At 45.1% G+C, this 19,128-nt stretch overlaps 1 protein-coding gene across 3 annotated transcripts in view; it reads left to right on the forward strand.

Annotated features, from left to right (window-relative positions):
* Window positions 1-19,128, forward strand: part of LOC127567018 (arf-GAP with GTPase, ANK repeat and PH domain-containing protein 1-like) — a 177,224-nt gene that overhangs the window by 150,420 nt on the left and 7,676 nt on the right. For 2 of the 3 annotated variants that reach the window (XM_052009640.1, XM_052009638.1), the window contains 7 exons: window positions 858-962; window positions 1,760-1,907; window positions 2,995-3,132; window positions 8,164-8,304; window positions 16,442-16,596; window positions 17,654-17,744; window positions 18,865-19,087. In XM_052009640.1, the coding sequence (XP_051865600.1) occupies window positions 858-962; window positions 1,760-1,907; window positions 2,995-3,132; window positions 8,164-8,304; window positions 16,442-16,596; window positions 17,654-17,744; window positions 18,865-19,087 (1,001 nt within the window). Of the gene's footprint in view, window positions 1-857; window positions 963-1,759; window positions 1,908-2,994; window positions 3,133-8,163; window positions 8,305-15,152; window positions 15,213-16,441; window positions 16,597-17,653; window positions 17,745-18,864; window positions 19,088-19,128 lie in introns of all 3 variants that reach the window. The other variant, XM_052009637.1, reaches the window with a different exon arrangement.

Consider the following 19,128-nt stretch of genomic DNA (forward strand, 5'->3'; position numbering starts at 1 on the left):
CTATTACCTGCCCTTCTCTCTGTGAAAGATTGTTTTGTTACGTTATAAACACCAATTGTGTTTTTATAAAATGTGTCTGAAAATGACTGCAGGCTTATTATTATCTATACCTGCTGGTTCTTAATTATTTTGGCCAGTTTCCTGTTTTCTGTTCCCACACCAGATGGGTGCCACTCAAATGTTCCTTTGGCAGTGGTACCTCTCAAGAGGCCAGGATCGGTCAGATGACCTCTTGAGTCTGGACTCGATTCGCTCTTTTTTTTATTGCAGCCGTTCACTTGTCTCCTTCCTGATTGCACAGACTGTTCCTATCGACACCGGCCAGCCACTTGTTGATGAGGGAATGTCTTTGGTACCATGGGAGTCGCAATTACAAAACTGGCTATTTGGTTCAATCAATCTATCTCAGTGTTTACCCCCCAGACAACAAAAGAGTGCTGATTACGTTTACCGAATCAGTTCCTGTATGTCTTTACACTTGTTTCCTTCATGCACCTATCCAGTCTAATCTTCGATATTTGTGCTTCAACTGCTAACTGTGGAAAATTAATTCCACAGCCTCTCAACTAATTCTCCAGTGTTCAGTTCTAAGTTTCTTGCATTTAATGCTGTATCCATGAGCCTTTACTGTGGACCCCTTAACTACCTCTGGCCCATCCTTGCATCCTTTGAAAAAAAATACTCATTACGCAAACTGTGACCTGTGCTGTTCTAACAAGAAAGGTCCCAATTTCAAGGTCACTCTCGAGCTAAGAGCACTGGGGCGAGCAGGCTGGTTTTCACATGACAGCCACACGCGTGGGAAGAGTGTGGATTTGTCCCTTGATGCTGGAATTCATCGATGTGTTTTCTTGCAGGGAGTGTTGTTGAAGAGAAGTGGAAACACACTAAACAAGGAGTGGAAGAAGAAGTATGTGACGCTCTGCAACAATGGGATCTTGTCCTACCATCCCAGTTTGCACGTAAGTAGACTTAGTGAGTTTGTGATTGAAGCAGAGATGATTTTAATTAACACTGCTCCTGATCTCCTCCCAGCATGGAGATCGCACTGTCCTTGACGAATGCACGTATATTAGACTGCTGGTAAAGTGCAGTTGAGTGCAAGTTGGTGGTCTCTAAAAGGGCTCAAGAAGAACAAGGGGGCAGTTCAAGACTCCCAGATGTTGCTCTGGTTAATAGGAAGCCAAACTGCTTGTACTTTCTTTCAGGTTTTCCAAATTCGAAATGATTGCCTGAAATTCTGCCCTCCCTGCATTCTCTCGAGGGTCTCCTGTAGGGCTGAGGGTCTCCCTCGGTCTCTCCCCCGGGGCTGAGGGTCTCCCTCTGTCTCTCCCCCAGGTCTGAGGGTCTCCCTCTGTCTCTCCCCCAGGGCTGAGGGTCTCCCTCGGTCTCTCCCCCAGGGCTGAGGGTCTCCCTCAGTCTCTCCCCTAGGATTGAGGGTCTCCCTATGTGTCTCCCTGAGGGACTCCTACTGTCTTTGAAAGCTTCGCTCTGTCTTTGCTGCTATCCCCCAAGTGTCTCCCTCCAGCTCCCCGCACCTCCCCGCGGGTTCTGTGATGTGCCTAGATTCGATCGGGACAGACACGAGTGGGGGAAGAGTGTGCAATTATCATGGGAATGTGTCTGGAGCAGGTGAGGGGGCAGTTCATCCACTCTACCAGTTTGCCACCCAGATACAGTTGAAAGTGACATCAGAGTCTCGGAGTATGGTACCTCTAAAACCTGGTGAGCTCTGCTGAATGTTTGCCTCTTGCTGCAGGATTATATGCAGAACATCCATGGAAAAGAGATTGATCTTCTCCGGACCACAGTTAAAGTTCCTGGCAAGCGTCCACCACGTGCTGTTTCAGCCAGTGGTGCCTCCACCAGTCTGAATGGACTAGTGGGCAGCGGGCAAGAAAGTGTTGGTAAGTACAAGGTGGCACGTCCTACACAACAGCCAGTGGCAGTCCTTGAGAAACCTTCAAATCTCCACTTTGAAACTACTTGCCCTTTCATTGGTGAGACTTTGGCAGTGAATTGCACTGAGATTTGAATAATTCAAGAGGAGGGGTCTGCGTATATAGTAAACATCATTTGGATGACCCTGTACCTTGGTGAATCTCCCTTTGACCTTGGATATAACCATGTCAAATACCATCTGAATTGAGTTAAATTCAGCCCTTGGTTTCCCTCTAACTTAAGCTGTATGTTTGTGCCTCCCAAAGGCCAAAGGAATTGTGACGTCCAATACCTCAGAAGTAAAGTGCTGCAGATTCTGGAAATCTGAAATAAAATGGAAACTGTTCTGAATACTTAGCGGGTCAGGCATCATCTGTGGTGAGAGTAACAAAGCTAATGTTTCCACACAACCCATTCATCCAAGCAATTGAGGGATTAGATCACCTCATTGTTTTCAGCCCACGCTTTCTGAAATGTACTTGCTTTAAGTCCAGATCATCATTTCATCGTTGGTAACTGGGTGGTCTCTCAGAGTGACATTTGATACAAAATCTTTTATACAATAGAGAGATCAGGTGTGAATTTCTGCAGACATTCACTTTGGTTGTAGCAGGCTAGATGTTGCGATCTGCATGTGTCACGCTGCGAGTCTTGTGATACCCAGGCCAGGCTTTGAGACTGGAGGAGCTGGGGCCCAAGGTTAAACGGAAAGCTTACGAAGTAATTTGGGAAGGTGGGGAGAGGGAAAGAAGTGAAAGTAGCAGATGGGTTGGAGGCTCTTGATTTCAACATTATGAGGTTGGAGGAACAAAGACTTATAAAGAATAAGTCCATTTATGTGTTGATTAATGAGGAGCATTCAACACCCATCCAAAGGGCAATTCTAAAGTAAGACTCTATTTCTTGTTCCCTACAACATGGTCAGTACTATTTGAATTTACAAGCCACAAATAGACCATGTGGTGACGGGTGGTGTTCTTCACTGCAGCTAGCTTGAATTCTTTTAGAACATGGAAGACTGAGTAACTCCGCATGTTGCCTCTTGTCCCATAGATTCTCTACTTTCCGGCGGTTTAGACCCTGTTGCTGAGAAGGCAATCAGCAGTGACACCAAGGTGAAAGGGACTCTCCCCAGCCTCTCTCCCATTCCCAGCGGTGACCAGTGGAGTGAAAACATCTTACGGACCCCTGGTAAGGAAAAGCCTTCAGATCTGTGAGTTATGGTGTGTTGGTTAGCCTTCTGGTGAGCAGCAAAGCACATCTGGCAAACACACAGAAGATGCAGTGAGCAGCAAAGACAATTTATTCCTGAAGTAAGAAAGATTTTCCAAATGTTGCCTTCCCAGCTTGAGTAACATGTGGTAAATTTGGAGGAATGGTCAATTCATCACTATCAATTTCAATACATTAAAGCTCCAGGAAATGACACTCCAGGCCACAATTATAACACAGACCAGTACAGCACAGGAACAGGCCCTTCGGCCCACCATGTTGTGCCGAACTAATTAAACTAGTAATTAAACGCCTAACTACACTAATCCCTTCTGCCTGCACAATGTCCACATCCCTCCATTCCCTGCATTCATGTGCCTATCTAAGAGCCTCTTAAACCCCTCCAGTGTGTCTGCCTCCACCCCCACCTCTGGCAGCACATTCCAGGCACCCACCACTCTGTGTACCCCAATATCAGTTCCCAGACCTTCCTGGCAAAGAAATATTCTTTAAGGAGATGAGCAACGGTCTTATTTCCAGTGCCACCATCACGAGAGGCGTGTGCAGAGTGGCCAGTTTGCCAACCATGCGCAAAGGATCTGATAGAAAGGGCCTTTCTCACAACTAACCACGCAAGGTCTTGCTGCTTGTTTGAGAGTTCTGGCGATGAGGCATTCTGCCAAATGCCTTTGGCAGTCTGCTCAGGGAGCCATCCTGCTGGCTACACCATCTCCTTGTCCTGTTAGACTATGACCTGTGTTCAGAGGTGTTCTTCTGGATACAGTGTTGTACAAGAAACAGGTGGTCTGGAACAGACCAACTAAGAGGAATAATGGTGGGATTTGAACCCGTGACCCCAGATCATCGGTCCAGGCTTCTGGATTACCAGTTCAGCAGCAACAACTATGATCATGTTCCATTCCGAGGCGAAATGGCCAAACTTATCCTCCACAATGCTGGGGACAGGTAGAATCTCGTGATGTGGTGACACTTAGTGTTTACACACCCACGGTCTACCCGTGGCTTGGTGCAGCCACACACACAGGTAGCCATCAGGATGAGGGCCATGATAGGTACAATTTTTCCCCTCTTTTTCTGGAGTTTGTACTCACTCCATTCTGAGCTCCAGATGATTGCCGCAGTGCAGTTGTGTGTTATGGGCCCCACACCTGTACAGATCCAGTAACACCAAGAGCACCTTGCACCTGATGACCAGTGCTTTCCTGTGATCAATGTGGGTACTTTTGCCAGTATACCAGCTTTCTATACGCTCTCCACCCAGCACCTGGTGCACACCTGGCTCCTCTGAACTATATTTCCCAGCACCTTCAAGTATTTGACCTGACAGTGAAGGGAACAGGGGATCGGTCAGAACAGCTACCAAAGAACATGGCCTCACTTTTGCTGCCATTGACTCTGGCCCCTGAGGTTAGTTCGAACTGGTTGTAGGTGCTGATCAATCTGTGGACCAGCAACTTGTCTGAACAGAAGAGGGTGACATTGTCCACATTATAATAAAAAGGCTTTGGCCTGAGTGCCTCTGCTGCTTGGGATCCTCACCCCTCTTATACCCACGTCCTTCCTGATAGACTTGGCAGAAGGCTCTGTGCAGCACACAAACAAAACAGAGGAGAGAGGGCAGCCTTGCCCAATTCCAGATGTGATGGGGAAGCTTTCTGTGTCTCACCCATTAACTTGGACTGCATTACCAATGTCCGCATAGGGCAGTTGTATCTAATTACAGATTCCCTCCCAAAACCCCACTTTGGAGAGCACATATATCAAGTACATGTATAATATTCTGTCCAAGGTCTTCTGCTGGCCCAAGCTGATCAGGCGAGTTCTCACCCCGTGTCCTATACATAGGTAATCGTATCCCTGAGCAGCACAAGGCTGTCGGCCACCTTCCTCCCGGGTGTGGCGCAGGTCTGCTCAGGGTGAATCACCTTGGACAGAATCTTATAATTCACATTTAATAGTGAAGTGGGTCACCAATTACTGATTCCTTCCCCCTCCCCCTCTGCATCTTCCGCCACACTGATGGTTTATCAGCAGCAGTTGCTGTTTGTGTCAGTGTGTGTGCAGTCTGTTCCCATCCTCCAGTCCCAGGGTGAATGATATTTATATTTGCAAATTCTTTATAACAATGGGAAAGCATTAATTTGACCTTTCCACATAACATTGACTCTCAATACACAGCAAACTTGCCTTCACCATGTGCACCATTGCAAAATGAAATTGATTTTGCAATTCTGTTTCCAGTCCAGAGGGAGCAGCTATTGGGTATGGAGGCAAATTTGTTAACTGCGACCCCTTCTGGAGGATATTAGGAAGTGCAGGGCAAAGTTGCAATGATTCAAAATACCCCGAGCCAGAACAGAGGATTGTGCCACAGGAGATTGCAAGCTAGAACCTTAATGGTTACGTGTAAAGGTTGCCACCTCTGACAGTGCAGTTCCTCCTCAGTACTGGATTATCAGTCCAAATCGTACGCTCATGAGACCCCACAACAAACTGACCATTGTACGATGCAGACAAGTTGTGATTCAATGTTTTTTTTCAAAAAAAAGGATGATAAAACAATCTGAGATACGAACATCATAAATTGGAACAGAAGGAAGGGCACAAGGCCCCATGATTCTGCTCTGCCATTTACGAAGGTCAAGCTGATCCAGTAGCTCATTTAGCCCTACAATCAAAGTCAAAGTCAAGTTTATTGTCAGATACACAGGTACATGTATGCACAGGTGAAATGAAAAACTTACTTGCAGCAGCATCACAGGCACATAGTGTTAGGTACACAACATTCACGAGAAAAACAAATTATACACAGTTTTACACTCACTCACTCCCTCAATTCCTTTAAGAGTCTAAAAATCTATCTCTTGCTCAATTGTTGAATAAACTACTGCAGTTGTTGCAGAAAAGATTTACCAGGATGTTGCCTGGACTTGGGGGCCCGAGTTACAAGGAGAGGTTGTGAAGACTGGGTCTTTATCCCCTGGAATGTTGTAGATTGAAGGGTGACCCTATAGTACATAAGATCACAAGGGGCATAGACAGGGTGAAAGCACATTGTCTTTTTCCCAGGGAGGGGGTGCTAAAAACAAGAGGGCATATGTTCAAGATTAGAGGCAAGAGATTTAAAAGGGATGTTAGGGGCAGCTTCTTCATGCAAAGGGTGGTGCGTATTTGGAACAAGCTGCCAGAAATTGTGGCTAAGGCGGGCACATCAGCAACATTTAAAAGCCATCTAGAGAAGTACATGGATAGGAGAGGTTTAGAGGGCTATGGAACAAACACGGGCAGATGGGACTAGCTCGCTGGGCAACACAGTCGGCACGGACCATTGGGCTAAAGGGCCCGTTTCTGTGCTGTATGACTCTATGATAAACTAAAGAGATTGCAGCCCTCTGGGACAGAAAATTCCAACAATTCACAAACCACCCAGTGAAGAAATTAATTTTTACCTTATCTGAAATGCCGACCCTTTACTCTGAGTCCGTGACCCCGAGTCCGAGACTCTCCAGGTTGAGAAAACCAAGCAGGAGCAACACCAGCCTTAGTGTCAAAATCTGATTCAGAATAGATGACTGTTGGAACCTCCCACCCAGAAATCCAAATTTATCATCTCTCAGAGTGTGTTGATGCATGTTTTAATAATCGGATATAGTTCAGGGATTGATGACAGCGCCTCTTGTAGCTTTACTAATCTGGAGCATTAGCTTTCACTTTGATTTCCTCAGATCTGAAGTCACCAGAATCTAAATGGTATGTGTTAAATTGCTACTAGTTTAATCCAACAGGTTTATGCAGCCCAGCACATGGCCATAAAGAGGCCCAAGGGAGAAATTGCTTTCCACACTGACATTTACAAGGCTGCACTTCACCATTACAAGTGAATTATAACCAGTGAAGTGTGTGTGTTATAAATGTGGTACAGAATGATTGAAGCACTCTAACCTGTACTCCTTATTGCTAATAAATTAGGAGGAAAAATCAAAAGGATTTAGAATTTATTCTGAAGAAAACTACTTCTCACAGAGGAAAAAAATAGTTCTTATCTTGCTTAAACAAAACGATGTGCAGCTAGAGTCATAGAGTCATTCATCACGGAAGCAGGCCCTTCTGCCCAACTGGTCCATGCCAACCAAGACTCCCATTTGGCCCATATCCCTCTAAACCTTTCCTATCCATGTACCTGTCCAAGTGTCTTTTAAATGTGTTAATGTACCTGCCTCAACCACTTCCTCTGGCAGCTTGTTCCATATGCTGATCACCATCTGGGTGAAAAGGTTGCCCCTCAAGTTCCTATTAAATCTTTCCCCTCTCACCTTAAACCTGTGCCCTCTAGTTCTTGATTCCCCAACCTTGGGGAAAAGACTGTGCGTATTCACCCTATCGCTGCCCCTCATGGTTTTATACACCTCTATAAGGTCACCCCTACACTCCAATGAATAAAGTCCCAACCTGCTCAACCTGTCTCCATAACTCAGTCCCTCGAGTCCCAGCAACATCCGTTGGCTAAACATAATGGGTGGAGCTGATTCATTGTGGAATTGATTTCTTGTTTGTGCTGAATTGGATTACCTTGGGCAAAGTAGTTGTATAGACGCCACAGCCCAGATTAGGCTAGGATTTCTTGATCAATATCAGTGGGAACAGGTAACGGGGCAAGGTCCTAATAACATTTTGCTTTTCCCCACAATGCCTTCCACAACCCCAGGTTATCCCAAAGCACTTTACAGCCAATGAAGTCCCCTTGAAGTACTGTCACTGTTGCCACGTTGGAAACACAGCAGCCAGTTTGCACACAGCAAGATCCCAATTGGAGCATAAATATCCAGGCCGTTCATCTCAGTGGTGTCTATTGAGGGATGAATATTGGCCGCAGGGAGGGGAGGACAAAGTGGCCTTCTGTGACCCAGATGGCACTTTGGAAAAGGGACTTCAGCGTTACGGCAGCGAGAATGATTTACTTTCTGTGTTTTTTTTCCTGCTCTTTTGAAGAAGGAGCTGGCGCAGGGGAAGCCACGTGCAGTCCCTCAAGCAGCAAGCTGGACTTGCCACCCTCGCCCCAGATAAACCGAAAGAAGCACCGGAGGAAGAAGAGTGTGAGCAAGGCCGATGGCATGATGGGCCTGGCGGAAGGTGAGCTGGCTGGTGCGCTGCAGTGCGTCTGTGACTGCCTGACTGTTCCTTTTATGGAGAAGTATTTTGGCTGCTTATCTGAAAGAAAAGGATGGCCAATTCTGTGGGTGTCAATAAGGCAGAGGGGGGCGGGGCTGCTGTTCTCTATAAACCCTGAAGCCAATGCAACCTGCTTACTAACCATCTTTTGTCTTTAAAAAAACTCAGTGAAATGCTAATGCTGGTAGCTTGTACTGAAGAACTCTGGGGGTGGGAAGAGCTGTCATGTTGCCCTACGAGAGTTTGATACCAAGGTGCCAGAGGGCCGATTGGGGCAATGAAATTCCAGCCCCAAACAGCTTTGAGCCGCAGACAACACCAAAGAAGACCTTTTGCTCCCCTCCCACCCTACCGGTGATCCTGTGCTGGCTCATTGTAAGAGCATTCGAGAGAGTCCCAATCCCTTGTAGTTTCTGTAGAACCGTATTCCCTTCTTTTGAAGGTTCCTAATGAATTGGCATGCCTTCCAGGCAGCTCATTCTAGATCATAAACCACTGCCTAAAAGGGAACCCAGGTGAAGACCATTTAATTATCCTACTTTTGTGCTTACTTATTTCTACATAAACATCCTTTGGGCTGCAGCCTTAATGGAATGTATATCCTCCCAGTATTTCCCACAGTTGTGGATTAATTTGTATGCTATTCAGTTGAAAACATTTCCAATGGCCCTGGAGCTTGCAATGACCAGCAGAGTTGTTCCATAATAATCAGTATTCCTTCTAATGTTTGGCCTCATGAGGGTTCTACAGTGACCCAGAGTGTGTGAGAGGAAATGTAAACTTAAGTTCTGTTCTCAATATACCCGTCACACAGTTCACTGAGCTCACATTTGATGACTGACACATTTCTCTGTCATACTCGTTCAAATTTCAGTCTCCCAGTTTGAAAAGGAAACTGTAGATGGAGGTGTTCTCCAGGAATACAAAACACCAGCACCAGAACATGTGCTCTCAATTGACCCCTAGAGGAGCTTGTTTAATACTGTCATGTAAATACTTTACAGTCTTAAAGAGACAGGTATCTCTATTTTGGTTGAAGACATGCACATTCACTGAGTTCCTGATCATGGAACATTTAAACCAAGAATCCTGAGCTTCTGTCTGCTTAACAACAATTAAGTGGCAATTGGTTTATTATTAGACTATTTCTTCCCTTAAAGTGACCGAGCAGAATAATATATTGAGCTTTACAAACACCCCTGTCCTTATTAAGCAGCATCTCATCCAAGTTACTTGATAAGTGTCGAAGGGGTTATTATATTAGTTTTCTATGAGTCTAAAGTTTCCAAATGATTACAGCTTGGTTGAACTTAGCAGGTTATAAACACTTGCACATAGTTGGATACACAAACTTAATGCACTGAGTTTACCTGCACAAGGCAGAGTTATTGCACTAAATGTCAAAATTCATTTGAGATCTAACATGTCAAAATTCAGGTCCAGATAAGCTTAAGAAAGACAAAAGTTTAAAATCACAATTAACTTATAAATTACTTCCAGGATGTGTGTTTAACATTAATTAGTTTCTAATTCTTATTTAAATAGAGTCTGCCTTCTCACAGCAATTAGAATTTGTGATTATCTAAGAATAAATGCAAAGGCAGCAGAATTAATCATTGTGCGATAAGTCATCCATTACCATGAATAAGGTCACATTGAAGATCTGCTAATATGCAAACTTACCCCGAACATCCATTGGGATACATTAGTAATACAACTGGTGATGTAATACAACAATAAATGGGCAAAATACAATAAATGTATATTTTGGTGGCAGAATTGTGCACATTTACAAAGTTCCAGATTATGGAACAATTAAGATTTCAGTGCCAAATCCCTGTTTATTTATCAATTCAATTTAAACGGCAAGTCCTCTGAGTTATTATGAATGGTGCCACACACAATATGACATTTGTTCTGTACAACTAGCTCCCGTCATAATAAGATAAGATTTCTTTATTAGTCACATGTACATCAAAACACACAGTGAAATGCATCTTTTGCATGGAGTGTTCTGGGGGGCAGCCCGCAAGTGTCGCCATGCCTCCGGCACCAACATAGCATGCCCACAACTTCCTAACCCGTACGTCTTTGGAATGTGGGAGGAAACCGGAGCACCCGGAGGAAACCCACGCAGACACGGGGAGAACGTACAAACTCCTTACAGACAGCGGCTGGAATTGAACCCCAATCTCTGGCACTATAATAGTGTTACGCAAACCACTACACTACCATGCCTATACAGTTAGGAGGAACCAAGAAGAAGGAGTGCCTTCCCCAAAGAACAGTGAGCAGAGGAGGGGGCAAGACATCATAATGTAGGACAAACTGCCATACCATCTGGAATCGCATTGGAATGTAGAGAAAGCTTACAGGGCTTGACAGGGTGGATGCGGGGATGATGTTTCCCCTGGCTGAACCAGGGGTCACAGTCTCAGAATAAGGAGTTGGCTGTTGAGGACAGAGATGGGGAGAAACTTCTTCACCCAGGGGGTAGTAAATCTATGGATAGTCAGTGAGTATACTTAAAATAGAAATTGATAGAATGTTAGATGTTAAGGGAGTCAAGGAATGAGATTAATGCAGGAAAGTGGTGCTGAGGTAAAAGATCAGCCACAACCTTATTAAGTGGAGGAGCAGGCTTGTGAGGCGAAGTGGTCAACTCCTGCTTCTATATCTGCTGTTGATGCTGAAACGCAATGCAGGTTTTGTCCTTATGTACACCTCTGGTAGTCGCAACCTTGACAGACCTGAGTTGTCCATTGTGCCCCCAACCATTCCACTGAAACATCCACCTTGGCTGGCCTGGAGCGCAAATCCAGTCCCTTATCAGATTATTCACGTATGGCCCTCGACTGAAGTCATTTGCCCGTTTGGTTCCCCTGAGCATCACAGCTGACCCCAGTCCTTCCTTCCCCTCACCCACTGTCCATGTACCCATGCACTTTGTCTCAGCGGCTGTTGGCTACATTATAAGTAAGTTAACCTGATAGTTGCAGTACTACATTAGAAACCGAGAGTTTGTGAGTTCTGTTTCCACCAGGGAATGTTGAGAAACTGAATTAAATTCTGCTTGTTTGTGAGGCAGCAGCAGGAAGTGACAATGAAATCTATGTTACCCCATCTGGTTTATCAGGTGTCCTTCAAGGACAAGAAGCTGCTGCCCCTCCCCAGTCTGGTCTGGAGAACATTACATTGCCGGACTGAGTAACTGACTCAAAGTACTTTTTGAGCCATTCACAATCAGAGCAGGAACCTTTCCTACATTTTCTGTCCTTGGTGCAAGGGTCCAAAGATCTGTTGCATCTTTCCAACTGTCACTTCGGCTCCAATTGGCTAAGGTAACAAAAAGCAGGGGCTTTCATGTTACCCATTGGATGAATGCCTTGAGCCATCCGGGGGAACACTTCTTGAAAATATTTGTCAGAACTCAACTGAATGTTCTCCAGTCAGAGGAGATCAGCAGTCAGTAACAACTCTCATTAGAAAAAACGTTGGATCTTTATTTTTCAGGTTACTGGTTTCCTTTCTTGATGCTCATTAGGACGATAATTGGCTTGTTACTTTAGGAGCCATTAAATAGCTTTTTCCTTTCTGCCTTTTTCCTGTGAATGATCCAGTTCAAAGAGTAGGGCTTATGTAGCAGGGTATCAAAGTTCAGCATTGTTACCCACATGTCTCCCCTATAATTCTGTGCAGTTAGTGAGAGGAAAGCATGATGCTAGAGATCAGTCCTTGATGCAAATCCAGTGTGTCAGCCAGCATCAGTGGGAGAAAGGTTAATGTTTGGTTAACCATGAGTTCTAATGAAAAATCCTCTTTAAAATGTCAACCAGCTCTTCATTTTAATATGCTGCTTAACTTGTCATTCATTTCTAGTTTCTGATTCGTAAACTTACATTTACAAATCTTATCCTATTGCATAATTAAGTAGTTTTCATAAAAGTGCAAAGCACTGCTAAAATTACTGACAAAAATAGCAAAGTGATGTAAATATGCATTCCCTTGTGCTCATCGAACAGGTGTTATTCAGTTTCATTCAATGAAGTCTTGTTTCATTAATGACCTTTCTCCCATCATTAGGTTCAGACATGGGGCTGTTCATTGATGATTACACCATATTCAATTCCACTCACAGCTCCTCAGTAAATTAACCAAGGCACAAGACCTCGACACATTCAGCCCTAGGCTGATAAGTGGTAAACAACTGTTGCCCTACAAAAGTGCCAGGCAATGACCATCTCCAACAAGACAGGGTCTAACCGCATACCTTCAATGGCATTACCATTACTGAGTCCCCCACCATCAACATCCTGAGGAGTCACTAGAGACTCAGCTGGACCACCCACCTAAATACCGTGGCTACAAAAACAGGTCAGAGGCTGGGTATCCTGTGGTGAGTGACTCACCTCCTGACACCCCACGGCCTTTCCACCATCTACAAAGCACAAGTCAGGAATGTGATAGGAGACTCTCCATTTGCCTGGACAATTGCATCTCCAATAACTCTCAAGAAGCTCAACACCACCCAAGACAAAACAGTCCACTTGACTGGCATCCCAACCACTACCCTAAACATTCATTGCCCTTCACCACTGGCATCCACTGGCTGCAGTGTGTGCCACCTACAAAATGCACTGCAGTCAGTTGCCTAAGCTACTCCAACAACACCTCTCAAAAACCCAGGACCTCTGCCACCAAAGAAGGACAAAGGCTTCAGGCACAGGGGAACACCACCCCCTGCAGGTTCCCCGCAAAGTCGCACACCAACCACTCATGGAAGTACATCGCAGTCCCTTCATCGTTACTGGGTCTAAATCCTGGGCCTCCCTCCCTGATAGCACTGTTGGCGTTCCTTCACCAGGAAAAGGAATAAATGAAGAAATATAGAACATAAAACACTACAGCACAGTACAGGCCCTTCGGCCCACAATGTTGTGCCATTTTATCCTGCTCAAAGATCTATCTAACCCTTCCCTCCCACATCACCCCCCATTTCTCTATCATTCATATTATTCTAAGACTCGCTTAAATGTCCCTAATGTATCTGGCCCCACCACCTCTGCCAGCAGTGCGTTCCACGCACCCACCACTCTCTATATAAAAAACTTACTCCTGACATCCCCCTTATACCTTCCTCCAATCACCTTAAAATTATGTCCCCTCGTGTTAGCTGTGTTCAGCTTAACTAACAAGTGTTGGGTGGGGATTGGTGGCCACTGTTGGGGATGGCGCTGCTGTAGAATGGGTCTACTATTTACCAGGATAGCAGAAGGTGACCAATTGGCGGAGGCTCTTTATTTTTACTTACTATTGAACAAGTCCCCTTCCTGCCCATCTGAACAGCAAGTGTAACTTGAACCAGGCTGCCTCAAGTAACTGGGATCATTGCCTGTGCTGTCACGTCCAGCATGTTGTCCCAGTGAGGTCTTGCCCCATCCATCCTTCAGTTGAGTCAATGTCACGTCTGCCTGTTGAGGTCAATGGCTTCACTCATTCCTTCCTCACCTTTCCCAGTCAGTCATTGTACATTGTGGGAAAATTGCAATGGAGAAATTCCTGTCCTTCCCAAAACTGGTTGCCAGGATCCAACCCTCAGTAAAGAATCGCTTCGACCAATTGTCTTACCCTGCAGCTTCACAGAACTAAAAGCTCCACAAATTTTCCATTTGAATTACACCACGTTCCTCTAATTGGGATGAGGAGGACTAAACTTGGAGGAGGTTGTGAGTGAAGCAGCCATTAACTGGATTAGCAAAGTTATTCAGAGGAGCATTTTTGTCTTTGAGCTGTCAAGCAGCAATTAGTTGCAAGGAAAGTTCAAGCGGAGGCCTTTCAGCCCTTAGAGTCTCTTCTGCCATTCAATATCATGGGTGATCGATGCCCAAATTCCACATACCTGCCTGTGCCCCATGTCATTAGTTAAAATGTGTATCAATCTCAGATTTAAAATTAACATTTCACCTGACATTGATGACTGTTTTCATATGAGTGTTCCAAACGACTGGCACTTATTTCCTACCAAGATTAGAAATAAAGTTGCTTAAGCTTTATTTTTTAAATGAAACTTAGTAATTGATTAACAAGAAAAGCGCACATGTGTATAAGGGAACGAAAGAGATATACAGTCATCTTGTACCCTGGCTATCATGAGATGAGATGTTTAGATAGCAACAAATGGGCATGTGAGGTTATGTTGTGATGAAAGTCCTCCAACAGTTGATTGCTGCTCTTAGTGAAGGCAAACATCCACGAGAGCTGGTCTTTTCTGTCTAGGTGACTTAATAAAACTGAATTAGTATCAAGAACTTGACAGGGTATGGGACCCTAGAGGTTATTTATCTGGACTAATCATTCAAACCCCTTTGTGTCAGCTGGGGAACTTAAATTCATTTAGTTAAGTAAATCTGGAATTAAAAAGGTAGCATGAATCTGCCAGGTTGTAGCAAAACCTATCTGGTTAACTACAGGGAAGGAAATCTGCCATCCTGTGTGCCCTATTTATGATTTTTATCTGCATCTGAAATGGCCATGCAAGTCACTCAGTTGAAGGACAACATAGACACTGTAACACTCGTACCTTGTGGACTTTGCATAACATCAAGTGCATGTTTTTGAGTGTTTAAATGCTACTGTTCCTTCTATGCCCAATGTGAGATAGACTGTATCGTCACTGCCCAAGCTCTCTCCCTTTGGGCAGCTGTTTCCTTTTGCAGTTGTTGATGTGCTCCTGTACTCTGCAGTAATCTTCTCTCCAATGTCTTTCTCCAATTGTTTCTGCCTCTTGCTTTGCTGGATTCTGGGTGCAGCCAAACGCAGGGTGTGGAAATTAAAGCGTTTTGGTAGTTTAAGAAATATATACAGAGCAGGTAACGTATTTTGAATTGTATCCAGTGGCTAGCGCCATTGTTGGTTGTTGTGTGTGTTCTGTCTACAGTATATCTGTGTTCAACTGTTCGTCTTGTCTCTCCTCGCATTACAGTTGTCCTTTTGCATCCATGAATGTTAAATCCTTACTCACGAGCCTCCCTGGGCTGTGATTCCCATGTATTTTTGTTCTTGTGGTATGGGAAAGCACGCGGGGAGTTGGGGAGGAGAAGGGGCAGATGGGAACCCAAGGTATATTTGTTTGATAATGGGAAGGAGATTTGTGATACTATTCACCTGTGAGCTGTTTATAAGTAGAACATCGGCCAACCATTCTGCTGATTTGATAGAAGTCTGTCCCCTAATCAAACTGCAAGTTAATTGGGGCTGTGCCACTAAATTGTGGCAGACAATATAGCTCTTGTGAAAGAAGGACTCTGGGTGCTAGATCCAGTGAAAATATGTCACAGAGGGAGGGTTTTCTCTGGTTGCTACATGTCAGCAAAATTGCAAGTGAAATATGACTCTAAAGTCGGTCTGAAAGAATGTGCAATTTGTGGAGCAGATTCCCAGTACAGCCCTTTGCCCTCGGTGTCCTGGGTAGAGTTCCATTGATTCTGACCAGACCCTGCCACCTTTGCCTGGGGCCCAGTTGCCACTCTCCACGCCTTCACCTTGGACAGATTTCTCCTCAGCATCCTGCACTGAACACGTGATGTGCAGCAGTGTTGTACTCTGCACTTTCAGTTCCATTGACAAAAACAAAATCCTGGTGAAGACGTGCCCACTTACAGGGCCGCTTTCTCCCTCCCCCAGGGCTGGGACGTTGAGGCATCTCTGCTGGCAGGCAGGAGCCAGGGATCAATTCTGTGTTAGTCCTGGTTTGTCCAGCTTAATCCTACACTGGGCAGCAATTCAGCTGGCTGAACGAAAAGCAGGTGACAGGATCCTTTTAAATGGATTGATTGGATTCATTTTCAACCTCATGGGATTTTTTTCTCATTGATTAATATGTAACCATAACTATCATATTTTGTGTGACTGATTAATCTGCTCCACATGAATACAGGTTTCCTTTAATAAGTGTATCCATGCACAGCACACTGAGCCCTCCCATTATACCTCACACCTGGTAGCAGTGTCAGATTCACAGACCTTCACGTCAGTGCTGGGTTTGGCATCACTGGAAACAAGTATCTTCTCTATTTCCTTCTAATTTCCCCTGTCACAGAGCAAGAGGAGAACATTGAGTTCACCATTGTCTCCAGCACGGGCCAGATGTGGTACTTCGAAGCTGTGAATTTTGAAGAGAGGGATGCCTGGGTCCAAGCCATTGAGAGTCAAATCCTGGCCAGTCTGCAGTCCTGCGAAAGTAGCAAAAACAAGGTAACTCAGTCAGCAATCAGAGTACGGATACAGTTACTGCATAAAGGTGCCTGGCACTGCCTCCAATGCTGATCTATAAAATGCTGCAAATAAGATGCCCTTATACCTACATTTGTTTCATTCTTCATGTTAATAGTTTCACGGAATTCTTATTGGGCAGCATTGATGGATGGCAGTGTAGGGGCATACACCTTGGATGTTCTCTTTTAATATCAGCCAACCCCTGAGTCACATTCTTCCACTGGGCAGAACAGCACAGATGCTGGAAACAAAATCAGAAAATGTTGGAAATACACAGCAGATCAGGCAACATCTGTGGCGAGCTGATTCTGATGTAAAGTCATCAACCTGAAACGTTTGATCCGCTTCTCTCTCCACTCTTACTGCAGAGTATTTTCAGGAATTTATGCTTTTCCTGGTAATGGTCTTGAAACTTGTTTTGCAGTTCAGTGTAATCCAAGGCTGAATGAAAGAAAAATCAATTCATTCAGGTTTGACTCTGCCCAATGGTTCAACTGGGTGACAAACTCCACCTATAGTCCAGGAAAGACCGAGCTCCTTCAAGTGAGTTGCCTGATGAAGAATGGAAACATAGGAGAAAAGTTCCTGAACTCATAACCCAGAGCCTGGACTATTGATCCAATGACAAGAGTTCAAATCCCACCACAGCAGTCAGGGAATTCAAATTTAAGTGATTAAATAAATTTGGAATTTATATATAAAAAAGCACAAAACTACCATCGGGTTCACGAATGTATTCAGGGGAGGAAATCTGCCATCCTTGCCCAGTCTGGCCTATATGTGACTCCAGACTCCCAGCCTCTGAAATGTGCTAACAAGCCACTGATTTCAAATGGGAATTAGGGACGGACAATAAATGCCGACCTTGCCAGCAGCATCCACATTGCGGGAATAAGCAATGGAAAATTCCTGGTACAAGCTGGTCTGAATTCTGGGAGTTTGGCCGGGAGCACTGTGTACTGTGAGAGAGCAGTGCTTTTCACACTATCTTTGTGTGTCCACTGAGCTCACTAAATGCAATATCTTTATACTTTAGGCTCGGATGGACAGCCGGAGTGAAGCTGTCGCCCTTCAGGCGATAAGGAATGCGAAAGGCAACTCGTTCTGTGTTGACTGCACTGCTGCAAGTAAGAATCTATAAGTTTTTCAAAACCTTAAAGCAAAGATCACGGGGTCATCCAGTTAAGTGTGTTGTTTCCTTCAAGGTCATGATGTCCATTGTGAACTGGTTTTGCCGTCATACTCCCTTCTGATTGGCCCATAATTTGCACGCTCAGGGGGCCTCACGCCTGTTTCAGCCTCAGGGAGCCTAAAACAAATGGGCCAATAAGTTGCCCAGTGGACCCAGTGCCTGCACTGATTGGCCAAAGGCCATCCCACTGTTAAATTAGTCCGTTTTGCATCCCATTTGCTCCTGAAACTGGGTGCACCCCATATCTATTTCTGTCCCAAAATACCTCAAACATTCAGCCCAAAGAAAGACTCCGCTAGTTAACTGTAAGATCCTCAGTAGGCTCAGAATGGAGTCAAGGCCCTTTGCCCTGTTTTACATCCGACACATTCGGTTAAATCTGCTGCAAAAAGTAAACTCCTGGAAGAACTCAGTGGGTCATGTAGCATCTCGACCTGAAACGTCAACCATCCCTTCCCCTCCCCACAGACGCTGCTTGACTCGCTGAGTTCCTCCAGCAGTTTATTTGTTGCTCCAGCTTCCAGCATCTGCCGTCTCTTGTGTCTCCAGTTAAATCTGCTGTGGTTTTCTTGCTGGCTCGTCAAACGACCCAGTTTATGCCAATGGCAGTTACGTGAAACAGTGTGGTTATTTCAACATTTTCTTTTACATTCCTGGACAATCGATCAGGAGGCTTTTCACCATTTTAGATAGAACACAGACTGGAAAATGCGCAGGGCTAGAAACCAGCGGAAACAAAGGTTACTTCTATATCTCCGTGCTGTGACCCTCCACAGGCTCTGGTGACAGGCCAAATAATGGCCACCATCAGCCCATCCCTGTCCTCATCCACCCGAAACCTCCAACCCACGGCTCTCTGCACCAGCCTGTGATCTGAGCCACTTGATAGGGGAGGGATGCAGGCTTAATGGACGGACCACCAGTCTGATGTCACACATTGCCCTGCCTCTTTCCTGCCGCCCAGGCATTTGGGGATTTCCACTATTTTTTTATGTTTCGTTTGTGTTTGCTTAAATAATAAGTTGAGCTGTGACATTTCCTTTCCACCTTTCTAGATCCCACCTGGGCAAGTTTAAACTTAGGGGCACTCATCTGTATCGAGTGCTCTGGAATTCACCGCAACCTTGGGACCCACCTTTCACGAGTCCGGTCCCTGGACCTTGATGACTGGCCTTTGGAGCTAACTCTTGTGCTGACGTCCATTGGGAATGAGATGGCAAACAGTGTGTGGGAGAGGAATACTCGGGGGCGTAACAAGCCCACCCCCGAATCTACACGGCAAGTGACCGCGTGGCACTGATCTTTGCTGTGGGCACCAG

The sequence above is a fragment of the Pristis pectinata genome, chromosome X (assembly GCF_009764475.1).
Source record: "Pristis pectinata isolate sPriPec2 chromosome X, sPriPec2.1.pri, whole genome shotgun sequence".
Taxonomy (NCBI): Eukaryota; Metazoa; Chordata; class Chondrichthyes; order Rhinopristiformes; family Pristidae; genus Pristis; species Pristis pectinata.